At 35.2% G+C, this 16,174-nt stretch overlaps 1 protein-coding gene across 2 annotated transcripts in view; it reads left to right on the top strand.

The window, feature by feature from the left end:
* AP3B1 (adaptor related protein complex 3 subunit beta 1) overlaps window positions 1-16,174 on the top strand; it is a 259,009-nt gene that overhangs the window by 38,982 nt on the left and 203,853 nt on the right. For both annotated transcript variants that reach the window (XM_028114478.2, XM_028114479.2), the window contains exons 2-3: window positions 2,090-2,165; window positions 15,355-15,429. In XM_028114478.2, the coding sequence (XP_027970279.1) occupies window positions 2,090-2,165; window positions 15,355-15,429 (151 nt within the window). The remainder of the gene's footprint in view (window positions 1-2,089; window positions 2,166-15,354; window positions 15,430-16,174) is intronic.

Raw genomic sequence — 16,174 nt, 5'->3', positions numbered from 1 at the left:
TTCATCACTTTTAACTTCCACTTTCCATAGAACACTAGAAGAAAATTAGGAGACAAGTTCTTGCCGCTTTATAACAAGGATTGCCTTTCCTCCAATTTCTAATAACATGCTCATTTCCATTGGAGATCTTATCATAATCACCTTTAACATCCATATTCCTACTAACACTCTCTTCAAGGCAGTGTAGGTTTTTTTTTTTTTTTTTTTTAATATGCACCTCCAAACTCTTCCAGCCTTTATCCATTACTTACTTCCAAAGCCACTTTCACATTTTTAGGTGTTATAGCAGCATTCCATTTCTGGGTACCAAAATCTATTGGTTTGTTATGGCTGCCATAACAAAATACCACAGACTGTGTGGTTTAAACAACAGCAATTTATTTCTCACAGTTTCTCACAGTTCTTCCAGGAGACTGGAATTCCCAATTTGATTACTCTTGAGGCCTCACTGCTTGGCTTACATTTGATTGTCTCCTTGCTATGTCCTCACATGGCCTTTTCTTTGTGGGTGTGCACCAATGATGTCTCTCTCTCTTCTTAGGACACCAGTTTTACTGGATTAGAGCTCTACCCTTATGACCTTTATTTAACCTTACTGATCTCTTTAAAGGCCCTAGTAAAGTCACCTTGGGGCTTGAGGAAACACAGTTCAATCCACAGCAATGTCTTTGTCCCTTTTCTAATTGAATTTTTTTGTTAACTGTTGAATTTTGAAGTTTGAAATACATTCTGGATATTAGTCCTTTATCATCTATGTGCAGTATGGTTACAAATATTTTCTGCCAGTCTCTATTTTTTTTCCTCTTAATGGGGAGCAAGAGTTTTAAATTTTGATGAGATCCAGTTTATCAGCGTTCCCTTTTATGGACTGTACTTTAGTTGTCAAGTCTGAGAACTCTTTGTCTAGCTATATAACTGTTTTAAAAATCTGTCCTTCCATGTTGAAGGAAAAATGATTAGAGATTGCAAATTACACATTTTTGCTAGGGGGAATTTGTGAATATGCTGGAAGAAGGTTCACTTAGAATAGGGGCAGATCAGTTGTGAACAAAATAATTTGTTGGGAGGGGGCACCTGGGTGCCTCAGTCGGTTAAGCATCTGCCTTCACCTCTGCCCAGCGTTTGGCTCCTTCCTCATTGGGGAGTCTGCTTCTCTCTTCCTGTTCCTGCTGCTTCCCCTACTTGTGCTCTCTCTCTCTTTCTGTCTGTCAAATAAATAAATAAAATCTTAAAAAAAAATTTGTTGGGGGATAGTTCTTACGTTTTTCTTTTTCTCGGTTCTTCTGTGTAAGGCATTGATAGTTTTTGTTCTGCACTCTCTTTTAAGGATGTTTATATAACAATTAACTTTGGAAAATAGTCAATGTCTATTTTATCTTACATGGTAGCATCGTCATCTGCTTGGTCAATCCAAATTGGAAACACAGGGTATCCTTACTGAGTGCCCCAATGTCATTCTTCACAGTCACTGCATCCCACTGATTTCAACTTCTAGGTAGCTCTTGTGTCTTTCCTACGTTTTCATCCTTATTACTTACTGCTCTGGTTCATCACCTTATCTTCTCATTTAAGTGTTCAAATTGCCTTCACATAATTGTTTGATTAGGGAATATCACTGAGGGTTTCCCTTCATGTTTATGTTCTTTTTTTTGGGGGGGGGTGGAGGAGAGGTAGGGATTAAAAAGGAATGGTGTGAGTGACAGTCTTTCTTTAATGAGTGTTCTTTCTTGAGAAAAGAAAATTCTTACTTTTTGGCTTATGAAAATATTTTATTGGTGATTCAAGGATTTTTCTTTTTTTTTCATGATTATGCAGAGGAAATTTTGAGATGAAACAGTCTTTATTCCTATGTTCACATAGATATTTTGCCCAGAAGTGAGGTACAATTTTATAATTTTGTATGATTGATGGGCTTCATTACAACGTAGCACTTTGATATTTGTAGAGTAGATGAAAAATATATATTTAATTACATATAAGAATACAGTTTTCTAATATTCATCATTATTTCTAATTTTTAAGAAATATTTGCGTATCTCTATAATGTAAAAAATAGAAATATGGAATTTTTTTCTTTTTTTATATATAGGAATGAAGATCTAAAACAAATGTTGGAGAGCAACAAAGATTCTGCTAAATTGGATGCTATGAAACGGATTGTTGGGGTAGGTAAAATAGATCATTTCAATTTTGGAAAAGGGACATGTAGTGATTATATTAAATATGTGTTAAATAATATATTAAGTATCAAATCAAACATCTCATTTCCCTTTATATTAATATTTCCTGTCTAAAATGTTTTGGAAGAAGTTTGGAGTATAACAATTCAGATACTTGAGTTTTGTTTTTGTTTTCAGAACTTGAGTTTTAATTCCATCTTTTCTGTGTTCTAATTTCCCTATCTCTAATATCAAGATATTTCTCCTCTGAGATAGAAAGAACTAATCATTTTGAAGACAAAATAGGATTATATACAACAATATTTTGACTTCTGACATAGAGGGATTGTAGATTAGCTGAAGGATTTTCTTGTGTCATTTAATGGCCTAAAAATTGTGAGCATTCTTCTGTATTTCAAATTCCCTTGCTACCAATACCAATGCTTTATTCAATTTAGTATCATAGAAGTTCTTTTTTTATTTTATTTTATTTATTTGAGAGAGAGAGCGCACAAGCAGGGGTGGGGGCAGAGGGAGAGGGAGGAGCAGACTCCCTGCTGAGCAGGGAGCCCAACGTGGGGCTTGATCCCAGGACCCTGAGATCAGGGCCCGAGCCGAAGGCAGACACTTAACCGATTGAGCCACTCAGATGCCCCGTATCCTAGAAGTTCTAATGAATATTAGTAAATGCAAGAACATTCACCAGTTTTCAGTTGTGATGTAAAATTCAAACAATTGACTGAAAGTTATTAGAGGAGTCATTTGTTAGAGAGCTAAAAATATAATGCAGCTCCTAATTATATATGAAATTTTTAATAAAATATTTTCGCAGTTTGTATTGTATGCACTCGAGGGGTTTTTTTTGCATTTGATTTTTTTTTTTTACATTCACAGTGAAAACACTGTTTAATTCGGTGACTGTCTAATGCTAAAGAGTTTTGATTTTTTCTCAGTGGAATTAAATTCACAAAACCTGTCTTTCTCATTGCTACTGTACTGTTTATCACCACCATTGCTGATTTTATCTGTCACATATTTTTATATAATGTCAAAATGTAATATATTTGTAATAATTGCACAAATAAACTCTTATAATAAGATGACAGTACAACTGAAATAATACTGTTTTCTAGCAGGAAATGCCATCATATGAGAGTTTGAAATCTCCTTTCTTTTCTTAGTATATTAAATTCAAATCCCATTTATGAAAGATGATTTTGGGTATCAATATGTTCATTTAAGGGTGGCTTGTTATGAAAATCAGATTTATAAAAGTTAAGGACTAACTCTATCTGTAGAACACCTGCAGGTTATTTGATTCTTACATTCCAGTTTATGTCATTTGGTTATGATAGGGGACATGTTCAAGATTCTTTATAAATTTTTCAGTTGTTAATGTTAAGCTGTATAAATAATTACATTTATGGACAGGTAGTTCTTGCTTTGCATGGCTTTGATAACACACAGATTTCAGTTAACACAGTTTAGTTAAATAATACCAATCCCACAACAACATGGTTCAAATTTCAGTTACCAGGGCATGTTAACATAGTAATTGCATAATGTACAAACTTCACCAGTAACTCTTGAATTCACAACTCACTATATAGATAACAAATATGCATCATGATCATTGACCAGTCATGTCACTTCTTTCAAAGTCTTTTATTGATTTGTCACTGTGTACATTACTTGGTATATGTACAGACAGCAAAACATATAGTTGTGTTCCCTCCTTGCTTTCCAGTGAGAAACCCACTTGACATTTTACAAAAATGGATAATGAGAGAGCTATTGGTCAACAAAGATGAAAATGCAGCAAAGAAATAAAAAGTGATAATATTTGGGACACCTGGGTGGCATAGTCAGTTCAGCATCTACCTTCAGCTCAGGTCATGATCCCAGGGTCCTGGGATCAAGTCCTGCATGGGGCTCCTTGCTCAGCGGAGAGCCTGCTTCTCCCTCTGCCTGCTGGTCCCCCTGCTTGTGCTCTCTCTCTGACAAATAAATAAAATCTTAAAAAAAAAGTGGTAACACTGGAAATGAAAATCAGGTATGATGTAAATGGAGTTATAGAGAAATAGCCAACTGTGGAAATGGTTGACACAGCCATTTTTTGAGAGACTCTAATTATGTAGCTGGAAGAATGTAGTAAAGGTGAGCTTTTCAACATAAATAAAGGAAATGGTTGTGATGAAAAGGATGAAGATATGCCAGAGGAAGAAATGGTGCCAAAAAAACTTCACATTAAAGGAACTCTGGGAAATAATTTATAATATTGAAAGTACCAGGGATTATGGGGCACCTGGGTGGCTCGGTTGTTTAAGTGACTGCCTTTGGCTCAGGTCATGATTCTGGAGTGCCAGGATTGATTCCCACATCAGGCTCCCTGCAAGCAGGGAGTCTGCTTCTCCCTCTGACCCTCCCCCCCTCTCGTACTCTCTCATTCTATCTCTCTCTCAAATAAATAAATAAAATCTTTTAAAAAAAAAAAGCAAGTACCAAGGATTAAATATTAGAAAGTGATCCAAACTTGGATAGGAGTTTGGTAATTTACTAAAGATAGAAAAGATGCTTGCTCTGTGTCTTACTTGGTGAGAATGGGCAGGCCCATTCTGACTACTCTTGCTAAGTTAATTTCCAATGTTTCTAATGTTCTAAATTATTGGGTACTAAATAAATGCTAGTTTTACTATTTTTCAGTTTCCTATACACTTATAACTGACAGTAAGAGAGTTAGTATTTTTACAAAATTTTTAAAAGTCACAGATTCATTGCAAGATTTATAATTGATTATCAGGATTGCTTTGCAATACCTCACTACCATATAAAGCAAGCACTGCTCTTAATTTCATTAAATTTTGGCTTTTAAAACATTCCTTGTAGGTGAATCATTTCACTAAATCTGAGGATTCTGTGGAAATTCCTAAATCTGAAAATGTGGCATTTGGTAATTTTTACAATTCCTCTTTCAAACTGATAAATAAAAATTTAATATTCTCATAATCTGGACTATCAAAAATGTAATTTAGGTATAAATGTATCATAAAGAAATGTAAAAAAAAAGAAATATAAATATAGCCATATATGCCTAGTACTTATAGACTGTCTCTCATTAAAAAGTTTGTATAAAGGGGCGTCTGAGTGGCTCAGTCAGCTAAGCGTCTGCCTTCAGGTCAGGTCATGATCCCAGGTCCTGGGATCAAGCCCCATGTCGGACTCTCTGCTCAGTGGGGAGCCTGCTTCTGCTTCTCTTTCTGCAGCTCTCCCTGCTTGTGCACTCAGTCTCTCTGTCTCTCTCTGTCAAATAAACAAACAAAATCTTTAAAAAAAAAAAAAGTTCGTATAAAGGTAAATTTCGAATTTGGTTTTTTAACTCTAGGAAAATGATCGGTAATTAAAAATTATTCTTTCACTTTGTGTAATACCCTCAGGATCTATCCATTTTGTCAGAAATGGCAGGATTCCTTTCTCATGGCTGAATAATATTCCATTGTATCTAATATCTGTATCACCTTTATCCATTTATCTGTTGACAGATTCTTGGGTTGTTTCTGTATCTTGGCTACTGTGAATAATGCTGCAATGAACATGGGAGCATAGATACCTCTTTGAGATAGTGATTTTATTTCCTTTGGATATGTACCCAGAAATGGGATTGCTGAATCATATGGTAGTTCTATTTGTAATTTTTTTGAGCAGCCTCCATACTGTTTTCCATGGTGGCTGTACCAATTTACATTGCCACCAACAGTAGAAAGGATTCCCTTTTCTCTACATCCTTGCCATCCCTTGTTATCTCTTGTCTTCTTGTGATAGTTATAGTAAGAGGCTTGAAGTAATACCTCATTATAAATGTACACAATGTTTTTTTTTTTTAAAGATTTTATTTATTTGAGAGAGAGAGAGAATGAGAGATAGAAAGCATGAGAGGGAAGAGGGTCAGAGGGAGAAGCAGTGATGTAAATGTATATGTAAATTTTCAAATAATATTGAGGCATAAAAAGTAAAAGTTTCATCTTCTAGATAAATTTTAGAATCAAATTCTCAAGTTCTGTTAAAAATTGTTTTTGAACTTTGATTAGGATAATAGGGAATTAATATATTCCCTTCTTGCTTTCTTCCCTCTTTCCTTGTCTTTCAGTAGCATTATATTTATGTTTTGTAGTTTTTATCATAGAGATCTTGTGCATTCCTTGTTAGATTCATTTCTGTGTATTTTTAAATCTTGATGGCCATTATGAATGGTCCCCTTCATTATATTTTTAACATTAATTATTAATGGTATATAGGAAAACAAATGACTTTTCTGTGCTCTGTATTTGGCCTCCTCAGTGAACTCTCTTCTTATGTCTAACAGTTTTTTAGTTTCCCGTGCTTCGATTTTCTGGATAGATAATTGCGTCGAGAAGTTATGAGAGATTTATATTTTATTTTCAAATATTTTTAACTCATTTTTTTATATGTAGAAAAAGCCTACTGGGCTCTATGTTGGAATTGCATTAACTCTATAATAGATCAATTTTGGGAGAATTAACATTTTAGCAGTATTTTGCCTTAGGACCCATGATCATGATTCTATTTCTTCACTTGTTTAGGTCATCTTTAATTTCTCTCAACAGTGTATTATATTATAGCTTTTAGTATTAAATTTTAAGTTGTATTATTTTGTTAATACTTTAAATACTTTGTGTTTTTGAATGCTGTTTATTGAATGATATATTTTAATTTTCAGTGAGCAATTATTGTTTTCTAATTCCCCCTTTTATTAAGTAACTAATAGTTATTTTACTTGAAATTTTTTCAGTGAGCTGTTAAATCTATCATTCGTTCACCTTTACTTTTGTCCAGTTTTTAATTTGATTTCTAAGTAGTACCATATTTCTATGTGGAAGCTTTTAAAATCATTTAGAAAATTCTCTGTGTGTGTGTGTATCATTTCTTTTTTTTTTTTAAGATTTTATTTATTTATTTGACAGAGAGAGAGACAGCAAGAGAGGGAACACAAGCAGGGGGAGTGGGAGAGGGAGAAGCAGGCTTACCGCTGAGCAGGGAGCCCGATGCGGGACTTGATCCCAGGACCCCGGGTTCATGACCTGAGCTAAAGGCAGACACTTAACCGACTGAGCCACTCAGGTACCCCTGTGTGTATCATTTCAAAACATCTTTTGGCTAGAAGTAGCTTCCTGGAGGTCAGTCAGTCAGAATTTTATATTGTCTTCAAAATTTCTTGTATTTTCTTAATGTAAGTTTTAAATTTAAAAATCTCTTTATAATTTATATTTCATGAGCCCTGAAAATGGGTTCTTATCACTTTATACAATTGCAGAGTAGTTTTCAGGTCTTTTCGTCATTTAAAGATTTCTGAATTTAATCTGCCAAAATTTTAAATGTTGGGTATTTTACTACATTATTTTCTAAAATATAGCGAAGTGCTGGCAGTGCATATCTGACTATCTTTCATAGTTGGTAATCTTGTGATTCAGTAGAGAATCTTTTCAGCAACATCTAACATTGAGAAACCATAATGATAGTCACAGTTTATTTTATTATCTTTCTTTGGTGATACTTGAGACTTAGAATCATGTTTCCAATGTTTCATATATTAAGTGAAGTCTCATCTGTGCCAAAGCATCCTTAGGGGAGAAAAGCTGCCTACTTCAAAATCTTGTGGTCACTTACTACACAGCAGGACTCAGTTGAAGCACTCATACATTATTTTTTTTAATATTTCTGAAAAATATGTGTCTAATGTTTATGGCACATGTCCCATGTTTTATCTTGGCTTGGTGAAATGTGGCAGACTAAGGAGAATTTGAAATGTATTGTTTCATATAGTGAATTAGTAATGAGCTTTTTAGCTAAAATACTGTTGAGTTGACTATCTGGAGTCCTTGGAGGAATGGAATATCGACATCTTCGGTGTATTGAATCTTTGATATATTTTCTTTTAGCAAGTGTTAGATGTTGAAGGTCTTACTTAGATTAGTTTACTTGGCTTTCTAGTTACAGGATAATGAGCAAATCTCATGATGAGATTCTTAAAATTCCTAGAGTTTTGTTATATCTTATTTCATAGTCATACATGTTCCAAGGTATTTGGTTGGACATTATTAACCCTAAGAAAATTAAAAGTAGTTTCCAAGTTACAGATGTTTTTGTAAATATTTTTTAAAAGATCTTAAGCCAAATACAAATGGTACATTATTGTTGGAAAAATGAGAAAGCCCATTTTAGAAGAAATTAATAATGTGTAATTTTTACTGTTTCCAGTTAATGTATAATAAATATTTTAGTTTAAAGCTTTCTGGGCATTGCTAATTCCTCTCTTCCTTCCTTCAACAAAAATGTTTCAGTTGTGGGTATACTTTAAAGGATTCACCTTGTGGCTGATGCTGGCACCTTTTTGTTGTTTTTGGGTTGGAAATTGCTTAAAGGGCCAAGATTTTTCTGCCATGTTAATAGTCATCAGGACCAGTTCCATAAGCAGGCCTGAGTTTTTAGTAGTGATACAACACCTTGTGAGTTTTCTCTCAGTTTTGCTCCACTATTACTTTCTGGGATATAAATCAAGGATCAGTTCTTTTTCTTTTTCCTCATTTATTCTTGGTTGCTGATTTTTAAGAGTTGCATTTGGGTCTGAAACTGTGCAAGATCTGTCTTTCTTGCTTCTCCTTTCCCATCCCTTACCCTTTCCTTTCCCCCTTCCCTTTTTCCTTCCCCCTTCCTTCTTTCCTTTTAAATTAGCCAGTATTTATAAATTGAAAGTTTTGAACTTTAAAAAATAAACCATCTTTACTATTGTGAAAAATGAAGACGATTAAAATTTAGAAAAGCACAATTTCTCCTCTTTTTCTTCCTGACTTTAAAAATTAATGTGGATTTTTGGATCTAGATTATTATTATTTATAGAAGAACATGAACAACATATGGAAGTCAATCATTGTAATACACCACATTAACAGAATGAAGGGGCAAAAAACCACATGATCATCTCAATTGATAGAGAAACAGAATGTGACAAAATTTAATAATCTTTCATGATAAAACCCTCAACAGACTAGGACTAGAAGGAAACTGACCCAACATAATGCTGAAGGCCATATATGAAAAACCCAAAGCTGGCATTATAGTCAGTGGTGAAAGACTGAAAGCTTTTTTTCTTCAATAAGGAAAAAGACAAGGATGCTTGCTTTTTCTCTTCTGTTCAGTATAGGTTGGAAGTTTTAGCCAGAGCAGTTAGGCAAGAAAATGAAGTAAAAGGCATCCAGATTGCAAAGGGAGAACTAAAATTATCTTTGTTCACAGACGACATGATTTCATATTTAGAAAACTAAATATTTTACCAAAAATTTTTAAAATAAACGAATTCAGCCAAGTTGCAGCATAAAAAAATCAACACATAACAATTAGACAATTAGTTGCATCTATACAGTAACAACGAACAGTCCAAGAAGGAAATTACAAAAATAGTGCCATTTACAGTATAAAGCTTCAAAAAGTATTACATACCTAGGAATAAAACCAAGGGGGCAAAAGACTCATTCCTTGAAAACTGTAAAACGTTGCTGAAAGAAATTAGAGAAGACACGAGTAAATGGAAAGACATCCTTTATTCAGGGACTGGAAGACTTGATATTTTTAAGCTGTCAGTATCAAAGTGAGTATGTATTCAGTGTAATTCCCATCAAACTCCCAGTGATGTTATTTGCAAAAACAGAAGAATCTATCCTAAGATTCATATGGATCCTGAATAGCCAAAACATTCCTGAAGAAGTTATAAGTTTCACACTTCCTGATTTGAAAACTTAATTCAAAGCTATAGTAATCAAAACAGTGTGGTAGTGTCATAAAGACAGACATATATACCTGATAGAGCATGCAGAAATAAACCCTTCCATATATGATCAAATGATTTTTGACAAGGGTGAGAGACCATTGAATGGTGAAAGGATATTCCTCGGGACGCCTGGGTGGCTCAGTCGGTTAAGCATATGCCTTCGGCTCAGGTCAGGATCCCAGGGTCCTGGGATCGAGTCCCGCATCGGGCTCCCTGCTCGGCGGGGAGCCTGCTTCTCCCTCTGCTTCTGCCTCTCTCTCTCTGTCTCTCATGAATAAATAAATAAAATCTTTAAAAAAAAAAGAAAGGACATTCCTCAACAGATGGTGTTGGGAATCTGGATATGCACCTGCAAGAAAATGAATTTAGACCTCTGCCTCATAATATATATCTATATATCTATATATATCTGTATATATAAAAAAGGCAAAATGAATTAAAGACTTAAATATAAGAGCTAAAACTATAAAACTTATGGAGGATAAAAACTTCATGGCATTAGATTTGTCAAAGGTTTCAAGAAAAAGCAACAAAAAAAATGGATAACTTGGGCTGTGTCAAAATTAAAATCTTTGTGCATCATATGCAGCAGTTGATGAGGCAACCCACAGGATGGGAAAAAATATTTTGAAATCTATAAAAAACCATCTCCCATCATAGAGGAATTAATATCCAGTATATGTAAAGAACTCATACAACACAACATCTAAAAAAAACAACCCAATTGAAAATGGATAAAGGACTTGACTAGACATTTCTCTTGTCTTATATTTCGGTAGTAGGTAATATTAGGACCATTTATGATTAGATGGTAAGTTATGCTAGGGAAGGGGGTCTCCTATATCCACTTATTATCCAGGTAGAAACTAACGGGTAGCTTTTTTCCAAAGTATCTCACATGAACTACATCATGTAGAAATATGTTGAAATTTCTGTCATATCTGAAATGATCTGGTATCTTTTTTTTTTATCATATCTGACATAAAAAATGTCCTGGATTGATTCAATAGCAAAATGAATATAACAGAAGAAAGAACCAGAAGTTGAAGACAGATCATTAGAAATTAATTTGCAGAACAGATTAAAACAAAAAGAAATGAATATAGCCTCAGGGTTTTGTTGGATAATATCAAAAGATCTAAAAAATATGTTCAAAAGAAGAGAAAGAGATTGGGGCAATAAAAATACTTGAAGAAATAATGGTTGGAAACTACCCAAATTAATGAATGACATAAATTTGTAGATGAAAAGTTCAGAATACCCCAGTCAGGATAAACTCAAAGAAAACCATGCCTGAACACATAGCAGTTAAACTGTGGAAAACCAAAAATAAATAATCTTGAAAGTACTTGGGGAAAAAAATGGTACATTACATACAAGGACCAGTGGTTTGAATAACTCCATATTTCTCATCAGAAACCATGCAGCCAGAAGACAATAGAACACCTTTATTTTATTGATTGATTGAGAGGGAGGGAAAGAGAGAGAGAAAGAGAGCAGGGGAGGGGCAGAGGGAGAGGGAGAGAGAGAATTTTAAGCACACTTTCAGTGATCTCACAACCCTGAGATCATGATCTGAACTGAACTGAAGAGTCGGATGCCCATCTGACTGAGCCACCTAGGCACCCCTGGAACATCTTCAAAGTAATGAAAGAAAATAGAGGTGACACCTGAACAACAGAGGTTTGAATTGCTTGGGTCCACTTATACATGTATTTTTATAGTATAGTATTGTAAATGTATTTTCCCTTTATGATTATTTTTCTTATGGTTTTAATATTTTTTTTAGCTTTATTGTAAGAATACAGTATATAACACATATAACATGTAAAATATATGTTAATCAACTGTTTATCTTATCAATAGGGCTTCCAGTCAGTAGTAAGCTATTAGTAGTTAATTTGGGGGGAGGAGTCAAAAGTTATACGTGGATATTCAAATCTCTGGGTTGGTGCCCGCAAACCCTGCATTGGCCAAGGGTCTACTGTATTTGGTAAGCATAAAAGGACTAATTTTATTCTTCTTAGGTTATACTGAGAGGTTTTAAATGGATATTGACATAGTATATATTATAGCTATAATATAAAGGCTAGCAGGAAGGTGGGATTAAAAGGGCCTATATGGTTGTAAGGTTTCTACATTTTATTTGACCTGGTTCAGTATTAACACTAAGTAGACTGTGAAAGGTTTGCTGTATCTTGATTTGTCTATCTATCTAATAATCCCTAGAGGAAGAACCACTAAAAGTTAAACAAAAATATACAGCCAAAAAATCAATATAACAATTAAAATAATATTTAAATGCTCCCAAATAAGGGGAATGACAGTGGTCAGACAAACAAAACACAGACAGTAAACAGAAAACAGGTAATAAAACTGTAGACCTGAATCTAACCACTTCAATAATTATATTAAATTTGAGTGAATCTAAAGTCAACAACTAAAAGATATTGTCAGATTAGATGAAAATATCAAGATGCAACTATATATTCTCTAGGAGAAACCCGCTTTTGTTTTTTTTAAGATTATTTGAGAGAGAGGGAGAAAGAGAGCGATAGAGAGCACTAGTTGGGGGAAGGGGCAGAGAGAGAGAGAAGCAGAGATTCCCTGCTGACCAGGGAGCCCGATGTGGTCCTTGATCCCAGGACCCTGGGATCACGATCTGAGCCCAAGGTAGTTGCTTAACTGACTAAGCCACCCAGGCGCCCCAAGGAGAAACCCACTTTTAGTATAAAGACGTACAGAGATAGATTAAAAATATAAGGATGGGAAATATATACTAGGAACACAGTAAACAAAAGGGCAGCTCCCACCCTAGCACTTTCTGTTTCTCATACAGTCCTTTTTTCCCCACAGTACTCTCTTTTACCATCTCACATACTATATTTGTTTGTTTATTGTCCCTCACCCCCTTTAGAAGGTAAGCTCTAATGGGCAGGAATTATGCACTGTTCACAGTTGTATCATCAAGGCCTGCAGTAGTCCCTGGCATGTAGTGCTCTCTCAGCAAATATTTGTTAAATGAATTTGACTATAGGCTTTTTTCTTCTGTCCTCTGTTAACATTTTTTTGAATGGCGTTCTGTAGAACAGTGGGGGAATACTCAGAGTAGGGTACCATGGGACAGGGTCTCTGACTTCAGGCAGCCCTTGAGTAACTGAGACAGTGGGCTCCAGAGAACATTTGATCCCTGTCTCCTTATTTTACAGACGAGGAAATTGAGGGAGGCGTAAAAATCATACAAAGATGTTTCAGCTGCAGTAAAACAGGTTTACAGAATACTCAAGTCAGAGCGCCTGGGTGGCTCATTCAGTTAAGCGTCTGCCTTCGGCGTAGGTTGTATTCCTGGAGTCCCGGGATCCCTGCTTCTGGCTCCCTGCTCTGGGGGGTTGGGGGGAGTCTGCTTTTCCCTCTGCCTCTACCCTTCTCCCAACTTGTGCTCTCTCTCAAATAAACAAAATCTTTAAAAAAAAGAAAAACCAAAATATTCAAATCATAATATGACAGGTAAGGAAATAGAATAGGAAAGACTAGCTTGTATTAGAGTATTTTTAAACTATCCTGTAGAAGGGTCTTATTGAGAAATTGCTAACTGGGATTATAATGCTCAACATTATAAAATGTTGTAAGATATTTGTCATAAATTTATAAAACTGATAGTTTCCATAATTTTCAGGTAGTTTCCTAGATAGAGTGTCTAATTCATAAAGAATCCCTTTCCAGAAAATTATAGTTTAAACTGTTTTGTAGCTATCAAAGTCTTGACTATTAATAGACATAAAGATATATTCTGGGAATGAGAGTAAAGGAAATGGAGATATAGGTAGACATACAGCTAAAATAAATAGAAGTAAAACATAGCACATAGAAAATTCCAAATGAAAAGTGTGGATTAAAAAATACTAGAGGAAATTAGAATTGGATGACATGGTAGGCCAGGTATTAGGAGATGACTCTAGGAAGGGAGAGTGATTAGAATTTGGGAGGAACGTGAAAAGTAAAAAGAATTGAGTTGGGGGTGTGATATGAGTATAGGCATAGAGGAGCCAGAGAATGTTCTGGCAGTGGTAGGTCAGTTTATTTTAATAATAGCATTTGTGTAGAACAATAATGATTGATGCGCTTAAAAGGGATCTTGCAAACTGTGAGGGCATTTAATATTAAGTGAAATGGTTTGAATTCTTTTTTTTTTTTAAGATTTTTGTTTATTTGAGAGAGCATGAACGGGGGGAGGGGTAGAGGGAGAGTGAGAAGCAGACTCCCTGCTGAGCAGGGAGCCCGATGCAGGACTCGATCCTGGGACCTTGAGATTATGACCTGGGCCGAAGGCAGACGCTTAACCAACTAAGCCACCCAGGTGCCCAGTAGTTTGGATTCCTAGGCAGTCAGGGGTGAAACTGTCAGTGATGTACATTATGGACAGGAGCAGGAGACTGTTGGAAAAGGTCCTTTATGAGGCGATAGTGTTATAGTTCAGGATAGTAACAGTGAGAAAGGATTAATGTGATTGTACAGAGAAATCACAATGGGACCTAGTTATTTTGTAGATTTGAGAAGAAAGAAAGTTCTGTGGTTTCTGGTATCTGGGAAAATTGGTGGAAATAGGAAGTTCTAGCATGAATGCCATTTTATCACGAGAAGTAAGTTTGGTTTTAGACAGCAAGTTTGAGATGAGAGAGACATCTAATGATGTCCAATTATAGAAGTGGAACTGGGGTTCAGAGTTAGGGCTAGAGTTTGCGGAATTGATCCCCGTAGTGGTGAGAATTAAGTCCTGAAGGTGAATGAAATGTTAGGAGTTTCAGAGATTGTAGAATAGTGTAGCCTGAAAAGATGGTGGTGCACAGAACTTTAGTGGGCAGAGAAGAGGACTTGGTGAAGGGAACTTTGAAAAGTAGTGATTGGAGAAGTAGGGGAATCCTTGAAAAGAAAGCCAGGGGAGAAATAGCTTGTTCAAAATAACATTTATTCCACCCCTCCCACCTCCATTACAAATGCAGTATACTTTTAATATAAGAACCTGGGAAAGAACAGTATAAATATTTAAAAAGTATTTATACCCTCATTAGCCAGAGAAAACTACTGTAGATATTTTGTTATAGGTCTTAAATTACTATATATTTTTTGTTTAATGTGTCTGTGTATTTGTGTATTTATATTGATATACAAGTCATTGGTTCTTTGATGCAGATAGTTGAGATAAGTAATAAGATAACTCAAAAAGGCTTGTTAATTCCATAGCTTATTTGTTGATTCTATTTTCTAAATATTTAATGTATGTAGAATTTATGTTTTATTTTCAAATGACTAATTTAAAAAAGGTTTCACCTCTAATACTCTCCTTTTATCCTTCAGATGATTGCAAAAGGGAAAAATGCATCTGAACTGTTCCCTGCTGTTGTGAAGAATGTGGCCAGTAAAAATATTGAGGTACTGTTTTTGTTTTTGTTTTTTTTTAAGATTTTATTTTATTTATTTTAGAGAGAGAGAGAGAGAGAGAGCATGCACACATGTACACTGAGCCGGTGGGGTTGGGGTTGTTAAGAGCAGAGGGGGAGGGAGAGAGGGGGAGGAGGGGAAAGAATCTTAGGCAGACTCTGTGTGGAGTGCGTAGCTGACCCCACAATCCCGAGATCATGACCCCAGCCGAAACCAGGAGTCTGACGCTCAACCGCTCAACTGGCTGAGCCACCCAGGTGCCCCTTGAGGTGCTATTTTGATTCATAATCTTCATGATTCCTTTTGTTGTAAAGAATCGTAACTTTTCAGTTACTTTGAAATGTAGCATAAGATCCTTAAGTATCACTAGATTTTTTGTTATAATTAAAATGTCCATAATCTTAAATAAACAAACAGTATTTAGATTTTTGGACAGAGAATGTGAAAAGTAAATTGAGATTAATTCACCTGGGTGAATGATGGTAACTTGTGTATTCTTAGAAACCAGTTTACTTGAAATTCTGCTCTAGGGACTTAATTTTACGATAGCACATGTCCAGTGAAACAGACCTAAGTTCATGCAGTATAAGGGCAGCGGTTGAACCCAAGTATTACCACTCCAAATGTAGTGTTCTTTTTGAGACATTTTAGCTCTGGTATACCCTGCCTCTGTACAGCAGGATGTATTGTGAGCCTTCAATTACTTGTCTCTGTGTGGGTTTGCAAGTGGTGTTTG

Source organism: Eumetopias jubatus, unplaced genomic scaffold, assembly GCF_037043125.1.
Source record: "Eumetopias jubatus isolate StellerSeaLion01/CBP00866 unplaced genomic scaffold, mEumJub1_p1.0 scaffold_5, whole genome shotgun sequence".
Lineage (NCBI taxonomy): Eukaryota > Metazoa > Chordata > Mammalia > Carnivora > Otariidae > Eumetopias > Eumetopias jubatus.
Note: the sequence above shows the minus strand (reverse complement) of the source record. Positions and strands in the feature narration are given on the sequence as shown.